This window comes from Camponotus vicinus, unplaced genomic scaffold (assembly GCF_025532165.1).
Source record: "Camponotus vicinus isolate PSW18456_S1 unplaced genomic scaffold, iyCamVici1.0 SCAF_9, whole genome shotgun sequence".
NCBI classification, from domain to species: Eukaryota; Metazoa; Arthropoda; class Insecta; order Hymenoptera; family Formicidae; genus Camponotus; species Camponotus vicinus.
Genome location: NW_028141981.1, coordinates 16,543,614 through 16,560,302, shown reverse-complemented (window position 1 = coordinate 16,560,302; position 16,689 = coordinate 16,543,614). Strand labels below are relative to the sequence as shown.

The 16,689-nt window shown below is 31.4% G+C and overlaps 1 protein-coding gene across 4 annotated transcripts in view; it reads right to left on the bottom strand.

The window, feature by feature from the left end:
- Positions 1-16,689, bottom strand: part of LOC145976505 (uncharacterized) — a 61,826-nt gene that overhangs the window by 34,330 nt on the left and 10,807 nt on the right. For 3 of the 4 annotated variants that reach the window (XR_014440255.1, XM_083107640.1, XM_083107641.1), the window contains exon 4: positions 2,197-2,419. Coding sequence is in view for 3 of the 4 variants with exons in the window: in XM_083107640.1 (XP_082963766.1) it covers positions 2,197-2,419 (223 nt within the window). In the remaining variant the exon portion in view is untranslated. Of the gene's footprint in view, positions 1-417; positions 1,792-2,196; positions 2,420-16,689 lie in introns of those variants that run through there. The other variant, XM_083107642.1, reaches the window with a different exon arrangement.

Here is a 16,689-nt window from a genome sequence, read left to right as displayed (position 1 = left end):
TTTAATTAATCGTGAATTGAAAATCAAATAAATAATAACGAGAATTACATTTTCAGTTATGCCATTTTCCAACAAAATAAATTAATACGTAAAGTCAAGAAAATGTAACATGTCTAACATTTAAATTGCAGAAATTTTCGATAACGATTTCTATGTTTGGCGTAATAATCCGTCTAATTATTACGAAATATCTTAAACAATATTAATAATAATATATTTTAAGCAATGCTAACACATTATTTTGTACGTCAACGAACGGACTATCTATTTATTAATTACATATAGAATGTATTACAACCGCAAAAATCTTCAAACTCAATATTTTTACTTCCTCGAAGAGACTTTTTTACTAGATTATTTTATCATCAAAGTATAGTAAGGATATATATATATATAAAGAAAATAAGTTAGACGTACTTGATTATAAAGACTTCGCTTATTTTGTAAGCATTATTGCTTCAATTATTGTCATACATTTATTATTCCAAACACGATTCCTGGTGCGAGAAAAGAATTTTTAGACGTAGATAATTGTCAGCCACGCATTATCGTATCATGCTTCGCGCGTGCACATATATAGATAATCCTGTGTGCAACAACGGACAAGAGAAACTTTCTGTAAGGCATATCACTTCGATAGAACGCAGTGGAATTATAAATGCCGGGCGTACACACGTAAGATTTGTACGCTGTACGGGATATATTTTAAACGCATCGCCGCGATACCAAACAGGTTTTCAGGTGATCTTCAAGATATATGGACAAGTAACATCTTCCAGAGATGAAATCGGAAATTTTTCTTCCGCGATGAGAAAACCATGACCTTTCTCGACTTTTCTTACCAATATTTTTTCAAAGATTATCTTCATGTGTTGTGGCAAAGATATTCATGATGTTGTAATGTTAATCGAGATATCTGTTTGTACCAGAACACAATCGCAGATAATTCCCGAGAACATAGAACCATTTCAAAGAGCATATTCTTTCTCAGAGTTTTGATCATATTTATCAGTTCATTTATCATATGGTTGGCACGATTTTTGAGAAAAAAATTAACATGCGTGATTCATTAAAGAGGTAGTTGCACAAGTGTTTTAGAAATATCAAATATAAATTAAATTTGTATAATGTTTCATTTGCAAAATCTGCTTTGGAAATTCAATGTAATGACGTAAATCAAATAAAATATTTTTTTCTATAAATTGCGATATATGAAATCTTCAATCTATGAAATAAAAGACAGGTAACCGTAATTGTGATTTCTTGAATAATCACAAGATTTTTGAAATAAGTATTCACTCAATATACTTGTGATTTTGAAATATTTTGAAATAAGTATTCACTCAATATACTTGTGTAACAACTTCTGTAATTTATCACTTTAATATCCGCAAATATATATGAAATCTTCTGTTGTCGAGCTTGTTCTCATTAAGTTCGTACCAATTTTTAAATGCATAAATTTGTATCATAGAATGTATAACTAATACTTGATTATTTGAATAATCACAAGTAACTTATTGTTGTTATTTGATCAAAATCAAAATTTAATAATTTCATTATTACAATAGCAGAGCTATCAAAAAATCAAAGTCAAATCTAGCACTTTGAAGATAAGTAGAAAACGTGATGCTAAATTTAGAAAATTTAGCGATTATTATATGATTCAAGTTGGAAACAGACAATATATAAATAGAAGTAAATAATATATTAAATGTACGCTTATGAAAAACGAAATTACGTTCCACGTAATAGTTCGCTGAATAATTTTCATATGACGAATTATTGAAGCTATGAAAAAAAAAAGATTTAAATTACTATGTTATACATTTATGATTATATAGTATGTCTAAATCTTTATTCAAATATATTTTTTTTTATTTGGAATTATTTTCCATTTTAATATTTTCCATCTATTATTGTATACTTTTAAAAAAATATTAAAATTATATATATTTTTGTTTTTAAAATCTATATTAATTCAAAAAATAAGAAGTCAAAAGAATTTAAATTTATAAAATTGATTAATTTTATAATAACATAAATATGGTATATACTAAAGCACCCATATTAAAATATTTTTTATGTAATAGTATTTCTTGTGAAATACGTACACTTATGAAGACTTTTATCTTTTCTTGTAAAAAGATTTATCTCGCAAGAGAGAAATATATTCAAAATATAAAACATACTTACCTAAATATATGCGGCTTTTAGCTTCGTCTAAGCTCTTTTCTGTGTCTTCACTTGAGCTAGTACATTCGAGGATGATGGCAACGATTTCGTCCACCAAGGGGGCCAACACAGTAGTAATAATATCTCGTATATCGTATCTCAGGCAATTGTACAGCGCATAGCGAAATAAATTCTCGAGTTTGTTGATTGGAGTTGTCTCAAGAGGGGAATCTAGTTTTAAACGCTGAAAATAAGGTGAACTTTGAGAATTTTTTTAAAAGTAAAAATAAAATCGATCTTTCCGAAACTATTTTATAAATAATTAAAAATTAAAAAGTTTTTAATTGTTTATAAAATAATTTTTAAAGTGTCTACAAAGTTTTCAAAAAAAATTATTTAATATATATGTACATGTACTATAAAATAAAAATTTATTTAATATATATAATAAAATATATATTAAATAAAATATCATACTTGTATCACAGTTTCTTTGTAGCTTTTAATCAAGAGCGAATTATTCATGTTCACAAGTAATCTCATTTAACTAATTGCGATACCCACGACAATATATCATGTGGCTTTAGAATTCTAAAAAGAACACACATTTCTCGCGAAAACAATTTAAATAAGAATCACTTGCGAAAGTTGTTTATATAAGTTGTTTGTATATGCTCAAGAATTGGGACTGGTTATGCTTGGGAAGCTATCGATTAGCCGAAAAACTCGTGTAATTTAATTGGAAAGTATTCCAAGTAGTATCCCAATATTCCGTTGTCTAATTATATGAAAATAAACAAATGTCCAAGGTGCGGACAATATTTTAAATAATCAGGATAATACGTAAAATAGTCGAATAATGAGAGGAGAGAACAATACCGCGGGACCTTCGCTCCACTGCCGAATCGGACATCAGTTTTCCGGTTATGTTACATTATGTTATGATGTATTACAGACATTATACTAACCAATGGCGATCTATCTAGTCGCCATGGCTCCGCCTCTACCAAAGACTTCTCTGGATCGTTTTTAAAATAAGGAAATAGCTCCCCTCTTTCCTCCCTTGCTTTCACCCTTTCTCTCCCACGCTTGCACACCATCTCTACCCCACTCCGGATAGCTCCCTTCCTCTCTTTCTCTTTCCTGTTTGCCGAATCCGACCTGCGCGGCGACTCGACAGAATAGACAACAGCATGTGCAGGTGCCGCGTCGCCGGAACGCTTGGTGTTGGTTCCCTCCTTTTACGTACGCAGGTGAACTCGGCCAACCACGTGCTGTTGTGCGCGCGTGTGCGCGGCAGCACGTGTACGCGGCGAGAGCGAGAGAGGAAGACTAGAGAGCGATGGGAGGAGCCGGGATGAGTAAGGGTTATGGAGAGGAAGAGGAAGAAAAGAAGGGGATGAGATTGGAGCCCCTGTCGATACGAAGAAGGGAAAAGGTCTAGATCAAGGTCTAGATATTCGCCGGGAGACATACTTCATCAATGTGTAGTATGCGAGCAATTAGGCTTTAGCGTCTTTCTCGCTCTCTCCGATTTTTCGATCATCTATTATTTAATATTAATGTTGTCGAACGGTCATTTTACGAGGAACGAATTATGATGCGCGAGAAGGAGAATGTCACAATATGATTCATCAATATGGCAGCTTGATTTGTTAATTAACCCTTGATTTTTGAAGTGGACGGGAGTGACACGTATATAATTGACTATTCCAGCCTATTTAAATAATTTTCGTTTTATCGATGAAATTCGTATCCTGATTCAACGAATTAAACATTGTAATTTCATGCTTGATGAAAAAAATTAGTATAACGCAGACATAATTCGATCTCGCGTTATAATTCACATATATTTATTTCTTTATTACAGAGATGAACAAAAGATTAATATATTGGCGTTATCACATTGCATAATCATATAATTAAGCAGCTTATATATATATTTTGTATTATACGAACATAATTCTCAGATATCAACCATATATCAGTCAGAAGGAAGGAGAATGCGAGCGCATTATCACAGATCTAAATCCACTTTCGTTCGCGATTCTTAATAATCGACATGACTGCGCTCATATTATCGGCGTCGAGATCGATTACGCAAGTACGAAGGAGAATATACAAACGATATATCATTTCTGTTCCATGAACGGCGCGATACGAGTGTGAAAGAATGAATGACTGTCAGCGTATCTCGTCACGATGTTTGTATTCATTTTTTTACCCGGACGTTAAACGAATTCTTTCGCGGAAGAGAAACAGAACGTTGGGTCGATGAAATCAATCTGATAATATTTGAAGTGTCTTTAATGTTCGCAACGCGAGGGACAGAATGATTACGTAGCGCGATGACGATTGTTATGAATGGTTGCACGTACTCTCTGGTTGACCCGTCTCATTCGAATAAACACGATCTGTGCATGAAACGTTAGCGATCACAGATAACTTTATATTGCAGTATTCTCAAGACACATGCACATACACACACGTCTTTTAATTTTTTTTATACATTGCATTTTTTCTGCTATTTTAATTATTAGTTACATAATAAAATATGTATATATATTAATCTACTTGTTTTTTCAAAGTAACAAATAATTATAAATAAGATATATTTTTCCATCTTTTTTTTAATTTACATGTATAATTAAATGTCTCTATTTTTCAAAAAACCATACAATCAATAACCTTCATCATTTCTATACTTCTACATCATAAATACGTAGTGAATTTGCAATAGCATTTGTTAAAATTTATCAAAATGTAAATAATAGTATTTTCTACTTCAGTATAGAAATATAAAATGAGGAAACCTGCACGATAGATATCTAAAAGATATCGCAAAATGTACGCGGCTTAGAGCAAACATATTGATATCTGAAAATAAAATGTAATAAATTGATTTATTTAAATACAGTTGTTACTATGTAAAGTTAATTTCCATCAGCAATTATTTTCATAAATATTGCAGTATCAAAAAAAGATAAGTGTTCTACATCGAAACCGGTCTAGGCGTAGTCACTTGCTGAGAAATATTCTTATAGAAATTTAATAAAATGACTAAAAATCTTATTCAAAACTGGATTCGCATTTTTATCGTAAGAAAATGTTGCCTCGAATGTACAGTAAAAGTATCTTTAAAGCGTAATAAAAGTAGCACAAATTACAGAAATATAATCTTACTAGAGCACTATAAAGATATTAACATAATTGAGTAGTGTGCATGTGTGTATTATTTAATATCCATTACTTATTACACAAGAATAAAAATATTGTATTTTTGATATGTCGCAAATTCGATTATTAAAGAGCATAATTAAACTCAAGTAATATTAACTGTATTAATTAAACTCAAATAATATTAATTGTGCACAAGTTAGAACTTGCTAATTTCTTTATATGCAAGTCTCTCAAAATCATCAAAAATATTTTGTTTTTTTATGCACAGAAATATGTGTAACAATCAAGAAATCAAATAATATATATAAATGTTTCATAGAATATGTAGATACATACTTAACATATAAGCCAGTACTATAAAATAGCATTGCAATTTTTTCTCAAGATAAGCGATTCATATCAATTTTTGTACATCGATTAACGATTAAATGTGCAAATGTACACGTGTGAAACCGCAGAAGCTAGGAGATGCGAAATGCGAGTAGTGTCTGATAACAAACTTGCGATAAGATACGAACCAGCAGTTACATTTATATAAAGTGCATGAGCGAGATCAATGAAAGTACTTGCAATCCATGATCTCTATTACGTTGAAATATATGACAGACAAATCAAATATTTTAATAAATGTTTACCATAATATGTTAATAAGAAAAGTTGTCAAGACAATAATTGCCTTGAATAATAAAAAATAAAAACGCTTTCCAACAAAACACTGTCATAAATACTATGTCAAAAATATACTTAAACATTTACTGCGCCTAACATACTTCATTATTTTAAGTAGCATAAAAACTGTTTTTATAATTGTATGTTAAGCACACGCAGTTATGTATAATAAAGTGCACGACATATATATACTTTTAACTGGATACTTTTAAAATAGACTTGCGTTCATATCTTTTAAAACTGCGCTACTATTTACTGCGATGTTAAAATGGAAATAATTTTATTAAATTGAAATTTTATTCCTTATTAAACTTTATTAAATTCTGATTTAATAAAAAATAAATATTACAAATATTTCCATTAAATGCAAAATTTTTTTGTAAACACAAGTATTTAATAAATCTGCTATTTAAGTCTAATATTTAATAAAAAAATCAATATATTTATACATTTATATAGATGAAGCATTTTGTTGCACGTTAATACTTGTACTTGAATTCATCCTCATATATCATCTCTGTTTTTTATTATCCGTACGACAGATATCATCTGTTGTATCAGATTTTCGTCTCGTAACTACCGTTAGATCATAAAAATCATAATTAGTAAGCATTGATCTATCCAGCCAAAAAAGATAATTATACGAGTTTTATGATGGTAGACTCTTTGATCACGAAAATACTTGTTAAGCTTTGATACCGCGTTAGTTTCGACTCTAACGAAGGCAAGACGCCGCCGACTTTGTTAAATCCTCGTAAAACGTGTTCCTTAACCCGTACCACGAAAAATTTCTCGGGGTCGAAGTGCATGTCATAAAAAACTAACTATGAGAAACGCTCCGCTCGTAAACCGTTTCCGAGACCACAAGATCATCATGAACGTCACGAACCTGAGAAATCTGAAAATTCGATTCTACGTGTGTGGGGTAAATCGACCGACAAACTTTAATCTCCAAAGTCATTACTGCTTCTTGTTGCTATCGAATGTAAATCGTTCGAGCATAAAAGAATTTCCAGAATATCGCAATCTTTTATTATTCTCGCTCTCTTAAATTCACAATTTCACATAAACATTTTAAATAAATTTTATCTCCGAATTGCTTAATTTATAAAGAAAATAATACGTATATAGAAAATTTGATAAAAAACTCAAAGGAAAAAGAAAGACAGTTGCTACTTCTCAACTTACTTTTTTACCTCATTAGAAACGTTATCAAAATATTATTAATGTTTATTTTGCTATCCCAATATATTCTAATAATCAGTCTGTTGTATACACTCGTCGATATGTCAACCGAGAAGATCCGCGTATTTCAAGCTTATGAATGAAGAGTTCGTATTGCACAGTCAAACGTGCCTCCCTCGCTTGTAGACCGCGGTTCAGCATCGCGTTGGACACACATTGCATACGTGACGCACAAGGGTTGTGGGTACGGAGATGAGCTTTGTAGCAATGATACCGTTGTATCACTGTGCGTAATCGAAACCAAGCGTTGCCGTGATACGACTGAGGGACCCGTTTTGTCAACGAGAAACGCGCGAGTTATGTCAACCAAAAACGTAACCAAAAACGTAACCAAAAACGTGTAGTGATGTGTGTGAGGTATCTTTTATAATATGAGTATAAAGTATTAGTAAGTGTATTACTATAAAAGCCCATTAATAACAGAGATATTAAAAATGCTATCTCTAATAATCTTTAATAAAAATGCTATCTTTATATCTTTCATACGATTGATTAAAAAAAAAAAAAAACTTTGAAATATAAGTAATCTAGGGAGAAAATATGTAGATTAAATATATAAATATATATATTAATGCGCGAGAATGAACGTGAAATACATAATTGAAATCTGTGAATATAAGTAGGAAAAGTGAAAAGTTGAATGATACTACACTTTTATGATATCGTGCCACGTTATACAACTCCGACAATCGATGCGTATCGATTGTAACAATATGCGACAGCGCTCGCATATTATCGTCAAATTTTATCTAAAGCATTCAACATCGAAAAAATGAAGGGTAGATGCAGAGTTGTAGCTCGATTATCTTATTTTTTTTTTCTTTGTCTACACGTATACACAAGAAAGCACCACACATACCATCTATTTCAATAAAAATACTATAACCGAAGAGTCTTTCTCTCTCTCTTTTTTTCTACAACAATAATTTCTCTGTCGCCTATAAAAATAGTCAACGCGGAATCGCAATAAGTTTCAGCGGAAAGAGTCGAATGAACGAACGGTCGTGAACGCGGCGGCTTTTACGAGACAGGACATTTCGGAAGCAGTAAAATTCTATCCTGTCAAGCGTTCGCATAAAATCTTTGCTCGCCAACCACTATGATGCAAACAGGAGTAACCAGCACTTATTCTCGTTTGCCAAAAAGGGAACAAACTAAAAAAGGAGAAGAAAGGAAGAATATAATTTTAATCGATTGCTTAGCAATGTGGATGGTCGATGACATAATATCGTTTTTTCATTAATGTCTCACATGCTTATGATTTGTGATGATTATATTACTCATCCTAAAAATGGTCATCATCCTTATCATTATAAACGTTCAAATTAAATAAAATTTAATATTACATGTATGTAATATTAAATTGTGTATTAATTTGTATTAAATTTATTTAAAAGAATTACAAGAATTTTATAAGTGAAATAAATTAATACACAAATTAATACACAACATATCATTTAAAAAAGAGAAAAATCCCCTGCTCCCTATCCTTAGTGGATTTTTTTTTTAATTTTTTGCCAACATATCAGGTTGATATCTTATATAGAATTATAACAAATTGAAATCGCGTAATGAGTCTTAAGAAGAAAGCTACTTCCCCTCTTCATTACATGTCACCGAATCTTCAACAATGAAATTGATTGACATGTTTCGTGAGTCAAAGTCTTACCAGCCACGACATACGATCTGCTATTGCTACAGAGGCACTGTTGCCTATCGATGCGTGAACGATATGCAATGCAGAACGAGGAGTAAGAGAGAAGGATGCAAGAGCAAAGTGGTGGGATTAGGGAGACGAAGCAACCGTAAACACAACCGGAGACTGCTCGAGATGCCGCGAAGATCGTTGCCCTCTCGGAAGAGTAGGAGAGAGTAGAAGCGACCGTAAAGATTTTAGGACTCTTCGGACACGCGAAGTTGGCTCGGTCTGCGCCTCGCGAGAATGAAAATGAAGCGCCCTCCGCTCGCTTCTGCCGTAAATTCCTCTGTTCTTCTTGGACATTCCTCGCGATTCGCCCGAGTAAGCACCGACCAAGAGGAACGGCACGGGAAAGAAGAGGGGTAGCAACGAGCGTATTTTTATGTCGCGTTCTATTTGTGTGCTCGAATAGCATGCACGAGTATGTGCACTGTCGTCGAATCGTCATCAACCACCGGGCATCAAAATATTTTACGACATTTTTGTAAGTCGTGGGCTGAATAAAGAAAGAGATAAATACAAGGGGAAGAAAGTGACAGATCATTTAACCCCGTGCCTCGTAAAAGAGAACCAGCTCGATTCGCTAGACTGTGACCAACTTTACTATCCACCCTTCCTATCGAAACGTTCTACTTCAGGTAATCAAGCTTATTCTATAACAGGTAAACCACTCTCGAAACCGCTTCGATTCATATATGAAGCTATAGCTTGTATTTAGCACGTTTAAGTGATTAAAAATCGTATATAAGATCCTCGTATATAATTATAATGATTAATAATGATAAAATAATTAAATCAGAATGCTTATAAACAAAATATCAATAAAAAAGGACCTATCCTATACTTAATATAATATACTTGAGTTTTCAATTACTTTATGTAATATTACATTAATTATATTATTAAATCGTTTAAATTACTGACTCGAGAACTTATTGTTAAATCATTATTTGAAACTATTATTTAAAACGCATTGCGTATTTTTAAATAAAGAATAACAAGAAATCGTATATTAACACTGTACAATATATTTGAGAGAATTAATCGAATATTTCTAAATGCCCGATATATATTACTTTTTTAATCCGATATTCGATTATGAAAATATTACCGTATCTATTATTTCATAAAAAATGACAGTTATATACATATCCGACAATCCATATATACGACAAATAATATTCTGCGATTATCTTATGAAATTTGCAGGCAAGATCAATGTGTTCGCGACATTGTACTCGAGATGTTTAATATAAATTGCGGATCATTTGAAACGATCGAAAAATTTGATCTAATTTATTTTGATCGTATACTCTGTATACTTTACATTCATTTAATTCAGTGCGACAAGCCGCGTTTAACTAATGAATTAACAATAAAGTATTTCTTTAAGGGAAATATTTCTTTTAGTTTCATATTTAAATTACATACTTAAAGTATTTCTTTTAATTTCGTATATTTCTTATTATATTCCACACGAGAAACAACGAGCATGATCGATTAATATGTATTTATATAAATCGATACGTTTAAACAGAATATATATGTAGTACTATCACAGATGTTATATTTGATAAGAGAAATAAAGGACATTAAACTTTACAACTAGTATGTAGAAATATATGTATATAAAAGAATTCTATCGTATTATAAGTAGTTCTTATAATCAGCGCTCTTACAACCATGATAATTATATCCAAGAATATTTAAGCAATAATGATTTCTAAGTATGTCCGGTAAAATCGATCAATTCCGCGAACTGACACGCAATGCTGTGGAAACGACAAGCTGCGATAGGAAACACGCTTTTTACAACTTTCTATTTCATCACACTTGATTGTCTGTTAAGTATCGCGTGCAATAAAATTATGAAAAATTAAAAGTGTTATTTGCAGACAGATAAGCAAGAGATAAATCGACCTATTTAATATATATATATATAAAATCGGACTTTTATGGAGAGGTATCATCGGCGTAAAAGATGCCCGAATTGTCTCTTGGCTGGAACTTTTAGTTCGGTATAAATATAAATATAAATATGTCTTGGACAGATGAATCGAAGCAGAACCGTGAAAAATAGAAAAGTCTCGATTGTATCGTCATATCGACACTATGACACATCAAGTGAAGGCAAAGAATTGAATTTTGCCAGCGTGCATTATATATATCGTCGCCGGCGACGAGTCGTAACTTTCGCGTCAGTGACAGCGGCAATAACTAAAATCGGGACAAAGGGTGATTTCATCATAAGAGATCAAGAGATGAGTCAAACCAATACGGAATACGATTTAACTCGAGTCGCTAACACGAAATATTCGTTCAACAAACTTTTGACACTTGCGTCGCAAAGAAGAAAAAAAAAGACTTTAATTATAATACACATGAGATCGGTTTGTCAAATCGTATTTTATATTAAATATATGATATTTTACTTAAATAAAAATCCAAAAAAATTGACAATCTGAAATCACATTAATGTTAAAAAAAAACTAAAAAAAAGAAGACAAAGGAAAAAGCGTGAATTCTCTTAAAATATATTTATGACGAAACGAGAGCGCATATGAAAAGGATGAAATCTGGAAAATATTAAGAGAAAGTCGTAATCTGTTATTGAGCATTCAACCACGTATTCAAAGTATATTAATTCAGATATATTAATAAGACTCGACTATTTTTTCTTGTTTCAATCGTTTTGAGGTATAATGTTCCTAATAGTAAGAAAAAATAAACATATCTTTCACGCAATATTATCGCTTTTACACATTATATTCATAGTAAATTAATCACATTGAGAACGTTATATGATAACTGATATGGTGCAATATAACCCTTCACAACGCGTTGGTGTTTTAATCATGAATAATATTCTCCTTTCTCTCTCTAATACGCATCGAGACATTCACTGTTGCGTGGAGGCAGCTATTATTCACCTTGAACTAATCGCAAACTTATTGCCTATTAATAGTGTTTGTGTGATAAAGCCATAAAACAGACACCTTTCGCGTAGGAATGGTTATGTGTGATCAGTTTGATAAATTATCACGACGGCAAAACATCAAAACTAAATTAATTTAAATGTAGGAAATCACAAGAAGCTATTGAACTATATAAAGTATGTATAGAACTTAAATATTTTAATAACAAAAATATTCTTATGAAAAATATATATGTATCATGTTATTAGAAAATATAAATACAGAGAATATATGCTCACATATAAAGAAAAAAAATTGATAAAATAATGAAAGAATCCTCAAAATTTTTCGATATAGAATCCACTCTCGATAAAGAAAGAATTAATCATATCTTACACATAATGTATTTTTATTTTTAATTCTTGTTTGTATTCGCGAAAATTTTAAAGCTGTCGCTATCTAACACATGAATAAGGCAACTTGTTACGTATCGTGATCGTGATAGATCGATCTCCATAAATTTGATTGCCGATACAAGACTCGCCGACACAATAATTGTTTATATGTTCGCAATGTATGTAATAAGTCGTAGCTCATTTCGTTATGATGTTTTTAAACTTTAACGTAAAAGAACATTAAAATTACACCTCCATTAGAACACGATTTAGGTGATTTATATTCAATGAGTATAATGCATGCGCCGATAATGAAAATTTCTTGATAACGAAGACTGATTAGAAGATCGAGAAGTGAAAATTTTAAATTAAACTTACAGTATTAATTTTTTTAAATAAAACAAGAGTATGCTTTGCACTAGCATTTAGTTTTATATGCTTTGATCAGCTGTATTCAATTCCAGAGAAAAAGAAAGTGAGAGAAAGAGAAAATTTTTCTAAAAATATAATTTTCAATAATTTATAATTCCCAAAGAATATCGTGAATGCCGTTTCATAGCACGTGTACTCTTTGGAAACGACAATCCTATTTCGAAAGCATTTTATGTATAATAAACCCATTTCTTCCAATTCAGAGAAGGAATCTACGAAAATCATTGTCGAATTTGTACATGATTAATACGAATGAAATGTCATCGCGGCTGACCAAACAAAAAAGAAAATCGACACCGAGGTCTTCACAAGATTTACGAGTAGGATTTTTGGTAGGGTCGACACTGAAAGAGAACTATACGGTCGTAAAAGTCTCAAGATGATCGGTACGAAAATAGGAGAGAGCTCTTGCCATCTCGTTCCATGTAACCGCAAACCGTTTTCTTCCGATTAACTTTCCGAAAATTATGATCCGTTCTATATGTGTGTAGAACATGTATTTAAAAATCGATATTTAAATTTCTCTTTTCTCTAGAGTTTCTTCTAAATTTCACTTCAATAGTCAGAAGCAAAAAGTACGAGAATAACGTAAAAGATTTACATATTTAAAATGACTGCGTAGTCAACAGCTTTAAAAGAATATTTTAATACAATTTATTATGTGTTTAATTATACCAAATATCATTTAATAGAAAAATTTTGTAATCAGCCAATTATTAAGCCATACATCTATCGAAACAAAAAAAATAATTAAAAGAGTAATAAATTCGACCAGTTTATCATGGTTCCTATTTTCATGCGCGCTGAATTAATATTTCTTTGGTCTACCACGAAATTATGTGCAATAGAAATTAATCTTTACAATTGATCAAACGTTTCTAGAATTAAACGCTAACAAAGCTTCTTATTTTATTGAAGGAATATAAAATAAATATGACATAAGATTTTAAATTTGAAATTCTCATTTCCCAATTCTAATCCTTGCGTACACAACGTTATAAGAAAAATATTTCATCGTATTTTTTATATATAATAATTCTAAGTATATGTAATAATTTTTTAATATAATAATTTCTTATACACAAAAATATAATATAAATTATGTATATCTGAACGACGTGTGTTAATCTTTATGTTTGAATGCTGGTAGATATTATATTTCAGAAACCACTAGTATGTAAGTTTTTAACATTCTAATATATTTATTTTTCAAAAATAATATTAAAATTGCACTGTACCAAAAATTGTGAGCAATTATAATTATCTCATCATCTTATATTTAATTTTCAGATATCAATAATGGAAGTTGCTGCGTCTATGATGTCTGTCATGAAGCAACGATCACGATTTCACGGGTCACATCCGCGTAAAAATAATGATGCGTTATTAAAAGCTCGTACTTAATGTCTTAAAATGCAAGCTCGTAAAGTCAAATTTTACAATCCCATATATTCACCGTAATCACCCCTAAAGTTGAGACATAACTCACCCCTTCATGACGTCATGACGGATACTGATTTTCCGTATTATCGAGTACCACGCCACTTTTCCATTATCGTCGATTGCGTACGAGAAAACCCTACTTTTTGATAAGTAACCCGATGATTAGGTCGCGTTACACATACGCTATAAATCAATTAACAGGTTGTCGAACTCGGTGGTGAATTTCAAAGGGTTCATAGAGGGATAAATGAGATATGGAGGATAACCGGCGTCCTCGATGATCCCTTAAATTCTTATCCTTATCTTTAATGTTAATTTTGAAAATGCGAAATAATATATCGCGTGTTCACAATAATCATGTGTTAGGAAAGAGGTTGAATATAAATATACTATCCCTTTCTTTTCCCTCATAAAAATTCTCATAAAAAGAACTTTATCATCCTGCTCTGGCATTATATCTTATAGAGGGAGGGAAATTGTTACACGCACAGGTATGTGTACAGTTCTCTCTAGAAGGGAATAGAGGGGAGAGGGGAGAGTTCGCACTACTGTCAATTCAAGTTTAGTGGTTAGCCCCGCATGCAGACTTTCGTTTCTTTCAGCCCATTTACGGGAACAAACTATTTCATCCGTAAGCGAGCAAAATAACGATAACTTTTAAAAACGAGCAGGATCGTAAAAGCAAGAGCGAGCTCCTAGGTTTCGGCTTTGGTTATAAGTTCGTATTATATTAGCCGGGTTCGCATTGCCTACCGACCAATGGGGACGCTCGTAAAACCAGGGTTAACATTCGGTCGGGTTGTCAAGTGAAAGAGTGGCTTGAATTTCGTTGGGATCACTGTGAACGACGTTATAAGTACGCTCCTCGCTTATGCACCGTGTCTCGTGGTATTATGACTAAGTTTTTAGAAGTAGCGATGACAAACGCGATGCGATAGATGGATTTTTTTCAGTTATATTATTATTCAAACACGAGACACATACAACAAAACAACGCTTCCCCCTCCCTTCATGATTGTTTTTTAAAAAATGTTTTTCTTGCGAGTTTTATAAATCAATTTTTGAAATATATATACACGTCATTTTATTAATTTTTTTACAATATTTAATACTGTAAAAAGAAGCAATTATTTTCACAATTTGTAAAAAAAATTAAAAATATTAGATTAATTATATTAATCAATATAACTAAAGAATAGTTTCCGCTTGTTTCTCCACGAAAGATGATCCCTCTCTCTTTCTTCTTTAATGACATTTTGCATAATGATCGTATAATGATATAAAGATTTAAAATATATATGCATAAGGATAAGCAATAACTTCCTTTACCGAAGTTTACTGAATGCCCGTCTTTGTTTCTAAACTCCGCAATGGAGGAGGTCCCATTATCTATCTCGTTCTCTCTGTTATATTTTGTTCTATAATTACTTTTATTGCAATTTCAAATGGTATGATGATGATGCAGACAATCTTCATCAAAGTTCGTGAACTTTGACGTTTCATCGGAACCTTTGCAGAGATTGTAAGAATCATGCATTTACGTTCTTGGTTGTACTCTATGTGCAGTAAATTTACATAATAAAATAAGATGAATAAGTGAATTAGAAAATTAATTCATTACATATATATTTCTATAAGTGTTATATTAATTAATCAATATTTTCAATTTTAAATTATATTGAAAGTAAATTAGACTTATATTTCATAATTGGCAATGCAGCGACAAATGGATAAATGATGAATATTTTTACCATGTGCTAAAATTATAATAAATTATCACGATATGAAAATTTTGTTTTTGCATATATATTTGACATTCAAAAATATATAAACTATAGATTTCCAAAACTGTAATAGCAATATTAAATACCGATTTGGATCGTGGTAATTGTGAAATTATTTATCAACAAATTAAAACGACCTACTACTATCTTTACGCGCGTAAAAAAAGAAATTCTCGAGTTGTTTTAACGATAGGAGAACAACACATTAATGATTTTTTTTTTTCGTTAATAGCGCTATTAAATTCTAATCTGGCTTTCGCCGAGACTTACAATGACTGCCGGTATTACGTTCTAGCACTGTGTTAGCACCGGTGCTTTCATACCGTTACAAAATCTCCGAGCAACCGGAATACACAAAGATCGGTCGACGACCCAGATCGCTAGATAGAAATTCGCTCACGATGTCTGTTCTTTTTCTTTTGACCATATTAACACATTGTGGACCAGCGTCAGAACAAACAACACGAGAATTCTCGTAATCCGTCCGCAATATTGTTAATTGAAAACATATCAAAAATATTTGAGTGCTCATAATTCATACTTCCCTAGGCAGTTTAATTATCTTTCTTTTTTTCTTCTCGATAATCTTTTTCTCTTTTTATATTTTTAAATCACTTTTATACTTCCTACATAAATAATTCATAGTTTTTTAAACAAAAATGCGACATTCGAATGATAATATTTTTCAACATGTTCAGAAATTGCGATCATGAAGATTTATGACGATATTAAGCAAATTTTCAAAACAATGT